The sequence below is a fragment of the Pinus tabuliformis genome, chromosome Q (assembly GCF_031772625.1).
Source record: "Pinus tabuliformis cultivar Carrire ecotype Pingquan chromosome Q, CPIR1, whole genome shotgun sequence".
In the NCBI taxonomy this organism is placed as follows: domain Eukaryota; kingdom Viridiplantae; phylum Streptophyta; class Pinopsida; order Pinales; family Pinaceae; genus Pinus; species Pinus tabuliformis.
In genome coordinates, this window is record NC_142296.1 from 327,753,030 (window position 1) to 327,766,300 (window position 13,271).

The window sequence follows — 13,271 nt, forward strand, 5'->3', positions numbered from 1 at the left end:
AGGCTGGAATTTTGTATTTTGTAAGGAAGTGCTGTTGGTTTGTTGGTGAGAAGAGACATTGCATTGTTAGGTGATTTCCTTGTTCATGAGGTGAAGAGGGTTTCTACAACTGGGAGGATGATGCTGGATCAGATAGATGGGTTTTAATCCTCTCTTACATTACTATTAATAAAGTTCTTTGAGTTTTCCTCCATATGATCTCGTATTTGTGAATCTTATTGTTTATAAATGCAATTGTATGGTCAATGTGTTTCTGATTCCGCATTGTTTATGATGTCTTAGATAGAGATGCTTTGATAGTTTTTTGTTACTTTGACTCTACAAGTACTCTTTGAAGCGGGACAAGTAGGAGAGGAGTGGCAAATTCTATTAAGGAAAGGAGAAATCAAGCTAGGATCAAAGCAGAAGATCCAGGTTGGTCCTCTTTTCTTCTCTTCCATCTATCACACTTAAAGGAACTCTTGAAAAGCTTCCATTATTTGTTTCTAAGGTAGCTACCCATCTTAGTGGGACTAGCAGTTCAAATCGACACTAGTTTTCCCTAAAACACTCTTCAAGGGGGAAACCTCCTTTACGTTACACAAATGAACAATTCTTGGATGATTCAAATGACAAAACCTCCTTTCTATATATAGGAGTCTAAGGGGTCACAATATAATCATAGCCGACATAACAATAATAATGTAAGGGCACCACAATAACAATAGTGGGCTTCTTTGACAACAATAACAATAAATGGGCTACACTAATAAAAATAAGGGAATGCACTAGTATAATAGGGACCTAACACTAAATATTTAAGTCTATCATCCTCTCCCCCACAACTCACTCTCATATACCTTCCTTACATCTAGAGTAGCACAAGCCACAACTTCAATATTTTATCCAAAAAAAATACTATAACTATTTTTAATCTTATAAAACTATTAAATGCTTTTCTCCAAACTGATAAAATGTTAGGTCCCTATAATACTAGTGATTCCCCCATTACTATTGTCATTGTTATGCCCCTATTGAACTCATATTGTTATTATTATGCCCCATAGAATCCCACTATTGTTATTTTTGTGCCTTTATATTATTATTGTTAGGTCGGCTTGGTTATATTGTGACCCCTTAGAGTCCTATATATAGAAAGGAGGTTTTGTCATTTGAATCAACCAAGAATTTTTCATTTGTGTAATGTAAAGGAGGTTGACCCCTCGAAGAGGCTGAATTTTAAGGTGTTGATCTATCTTTTCTATCTTTTTGTGAGCTAGTTTCATAACATTTGGTATCAGAGCTTTGGATTCTAGGGTCTTGTTGCTCCAATCAGGTCATCATGGATTTTTCACTATAACACTTTTGCTACGAAGTTCAAGAAGCTAAAAAAAACCCATTTGAGAAGAAATGAGTTTGAACCTCAACTCCAAATTTCAGATCCTATCTCGCTATATTTGCGAAGATATAATCTGAGGAAGTTAGGGTGTTTTCAGACCCCCGAATTTCATCTAAAACAGGTCACCTTGGGAAAATTGTCATAACTTTATTTCTGAGGATCAGATTGAATATTCGTAAGAAGTTACAGAAAGAGGATGGACTATAGTTTTTTGGATACCATTTTTAGAACCTAAGGTTGAAACAGTGACCCACGGCATGTTGTAAAAGTTTCCTCTATTGAACAAGTCTATACTCAGGTCCTTGTGAGAGATTTGACATAACTCTTCATTGAATAATCCAATCTTGATCAGACTTTCGGAGTTAGAAATATTACTTGGAGGGTGACCGTAGGAAGAAATTTCAGACCTTGGAGATCCAAAATTACAGAAATACATCATATTCAATATCAAGCTCCTACAAAGTGAAAAAAAGGTTTGTAGTTTTTTTTTTTTTTTTTTTTTAAATTTTGCATAATCTTGGTTTTGAAAAATTAGTTTGAAGGAATTCAAAGGGCATAGTGAAGAATTATTATCGGTAATTGATGCCCCGAAGAAAGAAAATGGAAGCACCTAGTAAGAAACCTGAAAGATTTAGATTGACTCATGAAGAAGAGGAAGAAATGCAAGATGATATATCAAAATTACGAGACCAAGTCCAACAAATGTCACTTGCACAAAAAGTAACATAATCTAAGATGAATGGTTTAAAGAAATACATAGAAGCTAAGATGTATGGCATGGAAGCTAAGATGGATGGTTTAAATAAAGGTGTGGAAGCTAAGATGGATGGTTTAAAGAAAGGCGTAGAAGCTAAGATGAATGACGTGGAAGTTAAGATGGACGGTGTGGAAGCTAATATGGATGACATGGAAGCTAAGATGGATGGAGTGGAAGCTAAGATGGATGATTTGAAGACAGATTTGAAGACATGCATGGAAGATTTGAAGATAGATTTGACAAAGTTTCTACAAGAAATGTTTACTAATGGCGAAAGGGTAGTAAAGGAAACTCATGATGAGAACAAAATAAATGTTAATCATGACTTCATGGACTCTAACACTGGATCGAAGAACCACCATGTTCTAAAGATTGATATGAGGAATTTTGATGGCAAGGATTTTGGAATGTGGATACTATAGATGGAGAAATTTTTCGATCTCCATAATGTGGAAAACACACAAAAGGTACGCATTGCAACTTTATATTTGGAACCAAATCAGTTTGTATGGTATTGATGGCTTTGCTCTCGTAAACAAATTGTTGCTTGGGTTATTTTTACGGATGAAATGATAGCACATTATGAGGATACAAAAAGCAACACTTTTTTTAGCCAATTGATAAAACTCAAACAAAATATTCTTAGGGAACTGCACACCTCTCCCTTAGGAGGGCACTTAGGATTTCTAAAAACCTACCATAGGGTTAAGAAGGATTTTTTTTGGGATGGCCTTAAATAATATATTCAAAATTTTGTGGCGGAATGTTTGGTTTGCCAACAAAATAAAGTTAAAACAATTAATACCCCAGGACTATTACAAACTTTGTCCATTCCAATCCAATGTTGGGAGGAGGTTTCAATTTATTTTATCATGGGTTTACCCAAGTCCGAAGGAAAGAGTGTTATCATGGTGGTAGTTGACAGACTTACCAAGTATGCACACTTTTGTGCATTATCTCATCCATTTAAAGCGAGTACAACGTCTACTGCATTTATGGAAACAATTCAAAAGCTACATGGAAACCCAAAGATTATTGTAAGCGACAGAGATCCCATTTTCACTGGAAATTTTTGGACAAAATTATTTTCTTGTCTTGGTACTCAGTTATCTCATAGCTCATCTTATCATCCTCAATCTAGTGGGCAAACTAAGATAGTAAACAAATGTTTGGAAGGATATCTTCGTTGCTTTGTATTTGATAAACAGACATAATGTGTTAAATGGTTGCCTCTGGCTGAATGGTGGTATAACACTTCCTTCCATACTGCAACATAAATGACCCCATTTATGGCACTTTATGGATATCCTCCACCATCCACCACATCATATTTAAGAGAAAATTCTAAGGTTCAAGCAGTGGAAGATCACATTGAGCATCAGCAACAAGTTCTCCAACTCTTAAAGGATAACCTCACCTTGGCGCAAAATAGAATGAAATAGTAGGTGGATCAACATTGCAGCGAAAGAAGTTTTGATATAGGTGATTGGGTATTCCTACGGCTACAACCATATAAACAAATGTCCCTCAAGTAAGCTAAGAAGGATAATAAATTATCACCAAAGTATTATGGTCCGTACAAGGTGTTGCAGAAGATAGGTACTATGGCATACAAATTGGAGCTTCCTGTAGCTTCCTGAGTGCACCCAGTTTTCCATGTTTTGCGCTTAAAGAAAGTTATAGGTGACAAGATTCTAGTTCAAACAATATTGCCAGAACTTGATGAGGAAGGAAAAATCCTATTGGAACTTGAAGCAGTCAAAGAAACAAAAACTCGACAGCTACGAAATCGATCAATTTCAGAGTATCTCATCAAGTGGAAGAACTTACCCATTGACGATTCCACATGGGAGGATGATAATTTTATACAAAAGGATCCAGAACTACTCAAGCGTTGAAGACAACACTTTTTTGAAGGAGAGGGGCATGTTAGGTCCCTATAATACTAGTGTATCCCTTATTTTTATTGTTGTGCCCCTATTGTCCCCATATTGTTATTATTGTGCGCCATAGAATCCCACTATTGTTATTTTTGTGCTTTTATATTATTATTGTTAGGTTGCCTTGGTTATATTGTGACCCCTTAGTGTCCTATATATAGAAAGAAGGTCTTTTCATTTGAATCATCCAAGAATTGTTCATTTGTGTAATGTAAAGGAAGTTTCCCTCTCGAAGAGGCTGAATTCTAAGGCGTTGATCTATCTTTTCTATCTTTTTCTGAGCTAATTTCATAACATAAATCATTCAAATCATTAAAGTGCCATCATTCCTAATGTCATATTTCCTTTAAACAAATAAAGATTTTTGCATATATTACCTATTACTCCTCTTGCATCACCACCCTTATTGGTTTACTTTCTTTTAACCCTTTTTACAACCCACCTTTTCATTCTCTAAATTTGATCTTTCGTAACTTTCTATTTATACGGTTTGGTTCATTTAGTTTAGATTTTATCTTTTACTTCACTTTCCCTAAACGTCTCCTCTTTTCCTTAGTATTACATTCACCATTCCATTTTCTTTTAATTTATTTAATAAAATTTAATTATATTCAGTAATTTTTAAACTCAATTATTAATTATGGATTTTATTTATATTTATATTTTTTTATTATTTTTATATTTAAAAAAAATTATACTATCATTAATCAACATTTTTAATATATAATATTAAATCAATAAAATGAAAAATAAATCAGACAAAGTGAATATTACTTTCCCATTCGATTTTATTTTAATTTATTTAATAAAATTTAATTATATTCCATAATTCCTTTTACTCAACTATTAACTGTGGATTTTATTTATATTTATAAGGCCTTTTATTATTTTTATATTAAAAAAAAAAATTATAGTATCATTAATCATCATTTTAATATATAAATATCAAATCAACCAAATGAAAAATAAATCAGACATAAAGTGAATATACATAATCTTCAATTATCAACCATGGAAATTTTTATTAACTTTGCATGGGATTTTTTTTACATACCTTTTGTTGGCAAGATAATGTCATGTTATCTCTTAAAATGTAGAGTCAAGGTCATCCACCAATTTTCGGGCCTATAACAATAAGCAAATGAGGGAAGAGAGACAAAGGTAGTTGGGGAGAGATGACAAATGGATTTTTAAACATGATACCTAATTTATTTTTTTTAAGGGAGGGTGAGAATTATATAGAGTAAGTTAAGTATTTATTAATTAATTAATAAATATTAATAATATTTAACAATAATCCAGTATTATAGGTTTTTTATTTATTCTTTGGGATTTGAGTTTTCAGTTATTTTGTATAAATTTAAATGTAAAAAAGGAAAACGGTTGATGTTTACTTATTGGGGATAATTTGTATGAGATATATTTTTGGGAATTGTGATGAATAAATGTGTAGGATTATATTATTTTATTATGAAGTTGATAAGAAATATGTTTAATATTTTATATTATAATATTGTCTCGTGTATTTCAATCGACAAGAGTAAAATAAATATAAATGTTAATGAGCGTGAATATTATATAACTATTTATTTTAACAAATTGAAATCCATATTAATTTATAATTTTTTTTGGGTTAAATGTTATTTTAAACCATTTTCAACTAATATGAAAATGAAAATATGAATATTTAAAAAAAAATATAAAACAAAATTCCATAAATCATTATTTCAACATTAAAATAATTCAATCCACACTCCGTAAAACATAGCGTTTTAAAACTAACTGCATTATAATTTTACTAAAATTGAAATAAAATAAATTATATATTTTTAGTTGAATATTAAATTATTTTATATAAAATTTCATCAAATTAAAATAGTCATTTAAAATAGTATATATTAAAAAATCTTGCAGTTTATATAACAATAAATTATTTAAAATTTTGGAAAAACATTATAATATTTATGGGGTAATTTAATTGTGTTTTTTTTGTGATGGTAACTTTTTATTATTTAAATTGAGATTTTAAATATATAAATGGATATAGCAGTTTTAATATTAGAGGTAGATGTTTTGGATTTTTTTCATTGGAATTATGATATTTTTTTTTAAGTAAGATAGTGAACTTAAATTGTTTAAAATACATTTTTACACTAAAAAAAATTAAGACATTTGATTTCTATCGATTGCATCACTAAAACTTAAAATTAGAAAAAGTCCCTACCCATTTCAGCCAAAATTAACTCAAATAGTTACTCAAAAAAACAATGACTTTTAACTTTTAAACTACAACTAAATAATTCAATATCTTAAAAATTTATAAATTACTCAATTCAAACTTACCATTCTAATAATTTTTTATACGTTTTAAGCAAAATTAACCCAAAATAATATAACAAAAACCAAAATATAAATTACTGATTAAACTAGACTTTAATAGAATTTATCAATTGATTACCTTGGAACTTGTATGACATGGGCATCCATTAATTAGCATATATTTTACTAAACTGTTCTCTTGAGTCACACCTCTCACTCATATTAATACCAATTTAAGGTTACTTCACAGATATTTTACTAAATTGGAACTTCTCTTACAATAATTGGAAGCTTTTCTGGTGGGTTTTTTCGGTCTAATTTCTTCAAAATTTAGTAACAATTTATTGAAATCACAAGTTTGATGGGTAACCCTTGCACAATGGAAGTGCCCCATGGGTTTTTGAAGGTGCTGAATCTATATATAGTAAAAAAACCAATTTAAATTACACCAATCAAATTTCACCTCAATTTTTTCCACCAAATTTTATTACCAAAAAATCTATAAAATCACACTAAAAACAACTCCATTTCTGGGATAACATGGTTTCAGAGTTGCATCCGATCATAACTGCTTTCTACCAAATACATTTGGACTAACGCAAATTAAACTATGAACATTATTATTATTGAACGAAGGAACAGTCCTCATATCTATATCACTATTACAAAGTAACAAATTATCGGTAAATTTAATTTAAAAAAATAAATTTTTTTGAAGGACAGAAATCTGGTCTAACAAAATATTGACCGGGAGGAATTATACCTCGGAACTACATTACATAGATTTGGATCATTAGGAATTTTGGAAAAATAATAAATAAAAGTAAAGATTTAACTGAATTATTAATTCACTTCGGATCATAGCATCCACCATGCATGGAAAACTGTTTGTTTATTGAATGAGCTGCGACCTGTGCTCCACAATATCACTCTCGATTGCCGTGTTATTCTTTTTACTCTCTATATAACGCATCAATCAGGTCTCCCTGGTTGAAACAAGTCACCAACCAACCATGGCCTCTCTCAGCTTTATGCTTGAACTTAGCAGTCTTGCATGCCTACTCTTCGTTGCAGACAACAATGCTTTTGCATCTGCTTTTTCTTCAGAAGAAGAAACCAGCAAGAATTTCCAATTGCATTCAATGTCAAATACTTTTAGGGAGAAAGTCTCCACAGTTGATGGTACTCCACATGAAGAATGGGCAGCAGAAATGATAGACAGAGGCCACAATCTCAGTCATCCAATTCTGAATAAAAGGGTTGCAGGGGAATGCAATCTCTTCTCAGGGATGTGGGTCCACGATGCTTCGTATCCTCTTTATTCCGCTGGACAATGCCCTTACCTCACAGAGCTCAGTGCCGGAAGCGCGAACTGTAGAAAGAATGGAAGACCAGATTCTGACTATGAGAAATGGAGATGGCAGCCAAGGGGTTGTTCCATTCCCAGGTACTAAACAAAGTTTAAACAACTCATTCTTGCCTTTTTTTCATTGTTTTGCTAGTTTTATATTGAGCGTGTGCTTAATAGTAATCCATAACCTATGCAATCTGTATGGATTTTAAGTTTGATGTAACATATTTGGTGGTGATTGATCAGATTCAATGCCACAGATATGCTTTGGCGGTTGAGGAGAAAGCGGTTAATGTTTGTTGGAGACTCAATATCCAGAAGTCAATGGGAGTCCATGGTCTGCATTCTTCAAGCGGTGATTCCTAGTAATAGGAAAACTATGGTTTATCGAACTTCTCTTACAATATTCAAGGCCCTGGTAAGCTGCAGGATTTAGTTTTATTCAATTCTTGTATTCTTATATGGATGGTGGATATAAGTATTTTTGGTTTTACAAGGATTACAAGGCGTCTGTGGAGTTTTTGTGGGCTCCATTTCTGGTTCAGCAGAGCATTACTCGTGAGATGAAGAGAATTCTTCGTTTGGACTCTGTTGGTAAGAATGGGATTTACTGGAAAGGAGTTGATGTCTTGGTTTTTGAAACATCACATTGGTGGCATCAGATCAAAGGAGTATCGTAAGAACCACAAAACTTTTGAGCCTCGGGTTTACAATTTCGTATATGCTTTAATGAATTTAATGATTCCAAGTGCTGAATTTGATTTTATTGTAGATTTTTAAAATATTTTTGTGATGAAAATTAGTTTTGTGGTTGGACAGATGGGATTCGATGATGGAAGGCAACCGACTTCACAGAAACATGGATGCAATGGTTGGGTACAGGAAAGCCTTGACAACCTGGGCAAACTGGATATCTGCAAACATGGATCCAAGAAAATCACTTGTTTTCTATAGGACCACCTCTCCGAAACATGACAGGTAACCGTTGGTTATGCAAAGACAATACACAATGTCTATATACAAATATCCATGTTGCTATTTTTCAATTATAGTGAATGAATTATGGAATTTGTGGAATGATTGTAGCCCTAGTTATTGGTATGACCCAAATGGGCAACGTTGCTACAACCAGACAGATCCAGTGCAAGTTATAGTATACAGACCTCCTGTGCCTCCTGAGGTGCCAATAGTGAAGCAAGTTCTTAAGAAGACAAGGTTTCCAGTTACATTGCTGGACATCACAGGAATGTCAGAGTTTCGAAAAGATGGTCATCCTTCAGTTTACAGGAGTGATTTCAGTACCCAGCAAAGGAGGTATCCCATGCAATTTGCAGATTGTAGTCATTGGTGTTTACCGGGAGTGCCAGATACAGGGAACGAGTTGTTATACGCCTCCTTGATCTTCAAGGGTTTCGGCAGGGGATAATGTTTTCCTGTCATTTTCAATCATTACAGAGCTTCAGATCAGTACGCAGGAGTCGCCACTTTGACCAATGGGTCATATTGATACTTGATAGGCTATTGTAGACACTGGAGGGCATGCTTCTGTCTTTTTCTCCATCAATATAGAACTTGAGTCACTGATTTCTAACTCCTGGCATAAAGCACTGATGTTTTGCATGTCTGGTAAATGTAGAAAACCCTTGTCCAGATTGACTGCACAATCTACTTTTTTTTGTTGAGACATTATGCACGCCTTAAGCTCTGTGCTGCACTTCCTTTTAATGAATAACTTGATATATTCTACACCCTTGTGAATGATGCTCTCATCTGCTCTTCAAGGCATTGAAGAGCTTCTCTAGAAAACCATTTCAATAACATTCCTTCTCTAGAAAACCACACAACCATTTCAATAACATTCCTATGCATGAATGTCAACAGTAACACAATCTTTGTAATGATGACTGCTTAGTAATATGGGAGCAGGTTTTAGTTATTTTCTCCACAATACAACCAACTATTTCAATGTGATCCATGTGCATATGGGAGCAGGTTTTAGTTATTTTCTCCACAATACAACCAACTATTTCAATGTGATCCATGTGCATGAAAGCCAGCGATAACACAATCTTTATAATGTTCGGAAGAAAGGCATTGGCTAGAACGATAGGATTCAGAAATGAAGCTACGGGGAGGAAAGTTGTTTAGCACTAAGCTATAAAGTTAGCTCGTAAAATCCTCACTAAAGCTTATGCTTAGGCATTCATGGTTTACCGAACACTCATATTTTATCAATCATATCTATGATTAAGGGGAAAGATCAAAATAACAAACCACTTAAAAATAATGGAGGAATTTTTTTTGGAAAAATAATTTTTTTTGCTAATTGAATTACTGCATTTGAGTTTGAAAGGTGTAAATGGGGATTTAAGGGGATATGTGTAATTCGGATTTTAAATGACATATCAGGGTACAAAGTTAATTTAGGGGATAAGGACAACATTATTGTTCGTTTTCTAGTGTTTATTACTTTTTCTTGGTAATGACGCTCACATGGGTTAGAAGTTGCAGCATTTCAATTCTATCATAAAATACAAGGGGCCCATTGCCATGATACCCTTCACTTGTTACTACTATTTGGGAAATCACACACAAAGTTAAAGTTAGCATGGTATAAGGCTCAAGGCTCGATGGAAACCCATCTTCAAGGTGATTTCCATCTAGTTTTGTAAGGCCTCACCTTAAATAGACATTAAAAGATAGCTGAATGTGGTTAAAAACACAAAACCCCTAAGGCTAGGTAGTTCCAACAAGTTTTGTTATATCCCCATAATATCTTCTCTGGTATTGGACATATTTCAATTAGGCTGGTGAGTCAAGTTTTTTTGGGCTTGCCCATGTGAATATAATTGTTTAGGGGCCTGCATGCTAATGTTATGTTTTTTAATGCTAGAATACCTATGTGGTTAAGGTTAGAGAGCTTATACGCAAAGGCCCAATGAGCCTAATATTGTAATATATAATCACACAATATAATATAATGCATCACAACTGCAAACCTCCTAGCCAAAAAAGAGTATGAGGGCCTAAACTCTACAAGAGGGAAAAGTAAGGGATGCATAACCTTTTTCCACCATAAGTCAAATAAGTGAAGTCTCCATGTGTGGGGGGAGGGAAATGGTTCTACAATGACATTTGAGTGAGATTACCTATGTATACAAAAGTCACACATCTTTCATTATGTTCATTATTCCCAGGATTCATGCAATCATACTAATCTAGATTGGATCATTATATTATTGTCATCCATTTCAATCCTTTCAAAGTGGAAAAATTGTAAGAATCAACTTATAGGATCAATTTTATCGATAAGTGCTAGTTTAGAGAATTGGTGTCTAAAACATTTTAAGCCTAATTTAAAGCCTTAAATGACATTTTTAGGGGTAAAACTTTCATGCTCAACCACCAAATTGTGTAGTGCTATTCTAGACTCAAAGATCTTTCCAATGGTGCAAGAATCACATTAATTAGTGTTTAGATGCAAATGTTCTACCTATCAGAAGTTGACCTATCATTGTTGACCACCATAGTTTGAGAGGATGCCATGTCATTCCCCATTACTCATTGAAAAGGGGCTAGAAATTATTAAATATTATAGCCCCAATAGGTATTCTAGTCTTGAGAGGTGTCATTGAGGCTAGGAACATAGATGAATTAATTATCTCCAAGCCCATGTAACTTTTCTTAAGTTTCACCTTAGTAGGGAAAATATCTTAATCATGTCAATTACTAATCTTTTAAATATTTCCTAAGTCTAAACTTAGGGAAAGTAGATAATTAGTTAACATTATTTGGGATAAAGATTGATTTACCTCTAGAAGCTTCAAGAAAGTTTCTAAGATGATATTAGTCATCGATTGGATCAAGTGGACTTCTAATTATGGCTATTCATTTGTGAATGATAGATTATAAAAGAAAATAAATGGGAAGTTTCTAAGAAACATCGAGTGGGTGAATTTTCAGAGATACATGAGAATGGTTCCACTAGTAGTGTTTGAGAAGAATTTTTTCGGAGTTTAGTATTCACAAAGTTTTCTAATTTTTGAGTGACAAAAGGAGGCCAAATTATTTATGTAGGAGGTTTAATTTGTGAGTTTACCATTGTGAATTGATAGATTGAATTCCTAGAGGTAGTGTGATTTGCCAGGAAGGGTAGATCAAGTTTCCAATGCTAGTGTGAATTTCCAAGAAGGGTAGTGTGAATTTCGAGAGGCTACTGGATTTCTAGTGCAAATTGTTGGAGGCTGCTAGTGTGAGTTCCAGAGGCTAGTCTGATTTCTTGAAAGGGATGAGTTGATCCATAGAGAGAGACAATGAAATTTCTCAATTCCATTTGGTCAAAATTGATGATAAAAAAAATTATGAAGCTTTTCTAGTGTCAGGCAAGCAGTGGTAATTTCTCAATGACAATTTTTAATGAAGATCTAAATAAAAACCCTAACATCTAAAAACTAGTTTTCCCAACTTTAGGGTTTTTCCAGGGACATTTATATAGAAATACTTGTGTTCATTTTGTGAATGATTTCTTTCGTTTTCTACTCCAAATTTTATTTTGTGAATGGCGTTGTTCATGATGTTATTCATTACTTCCAACAAGGAAATTAATTTTCCATGAACAGGTAATAGGAAATAATTCACTGGGTTAATAACACCTTCTGGGTAGATAGAAATTTCACAAACATGTGGGAACTATATACAAGACTCCAAAGGGGTCTATTTGTAACTCATGTTGAGGGTTGGATAGGTAAAATCTAACCCCTATTTGGATATTAAATTGTGTTATAACCATGATACTATGAGGAAAAAGGATTCCATTATGTTTTCTTACATTTTGTTCCATGGTAGTGAAAAGTAGTTGAGTGTGGGGAGAGAGAGAGAGAGGAGGTTTGTGTTTGTAGTATCCCACATACCATAAGATTTAAGAAACTTCACAAGGAGTGCTTCTCCTTTATATTTGCACCATTTCCATTCCAAACAAAAGAGAGCAAAGCACCCTCACCTTCCCAATAAGTTATTAACATAGTTACCAATCAAGCGAGAACTTAACCGAGTTTTTAATTTTTTAGAGGTAGGAAAATATCATCTGATTTTGAGAAGTTTTGAATCAGATTACACCTTTTTTTAGATCATATTTTTGATACTTTAAGTATTAAGAATGTGCATTATTTTAAAATGTTAGTGATTTTTATGCCAATTTTGAAAAGTTTTGATGAAACATCAACCCCCTTTTTTTTGGGCTTAATTTTGACACTTTAAATTTTCTTATATATTAAGTATGGATAATTTTATCTTTTTAAATACAAATTTTGCAAAACATCAACCCTTTTCTTCCTTTTTTAAATTTTTTTTTCTTGGGGGGGCATATTTTTCACACTTCAAACTTTTTTATACATTAAGTATGCATCTTTTTTAAAAATGTTTGTTATTTAACTATTTAAATTAGGAAAAAACAAATATAAAAGAAAAATCTATAAAAGGACAAAGAAAAAACAAAAATAATTAAAAAATAACATAAAAATTTTAAAA

The 13,271-nt window shown here is 32.8% G+C and overlaps 1 protein-coding gene across 1 annotated transcript; it reads left to right on the plus strand.

The window, feature by feature from the left end:
* The first annotated feature begins 7,407 nt into the window (after positions 1–7,407).
* Positions 7,408–9,171, plus strand: LOC149219503 (protein trichome birefringence-like 36). Its single transcript, XM_089386840.1, has 5 exons — positions 7,408–7,841; positions 7,992–8,163; positions 8,243–8,407; positions 8,563–8,723; positions 8,832–9,171. Exons 1-5 carry the CDS (start codon positions 7,408–7,410, stop codon positions 9,169–9,171), a joined length of 1,272 nt encoding a protein of 423 aa, XP_089242966.1.
* Positions 9,172–13,271: the final 4,100 nt, after the last annotated feature.

Excerpts from the sequence above, each read along its gene's own strand:
- LOC149219503 (XM_089386840.1), top strand. The coding sequence starts at position 7,408 with ATGGCCTCTCTCAGCTTTATGCTTGAACTTAGCAGTCTTGCATGCCTA. Across the intron at positions 8,164-8,242 it reads TTACAATATTCAAGGCCCTG|GATTACAAGGCGTCTGTGGA; the intron begins GTAAGCTGCAGG and ends TGGTTTTACAAG. Across the intron at positions 8,408-8,562 it reads CATCACATTGGTGGCATCAG|AGATGGGATTCGATGATGGA; the intron begins ATCAAAGGAGTA and ends TTGTGGTTGGAC.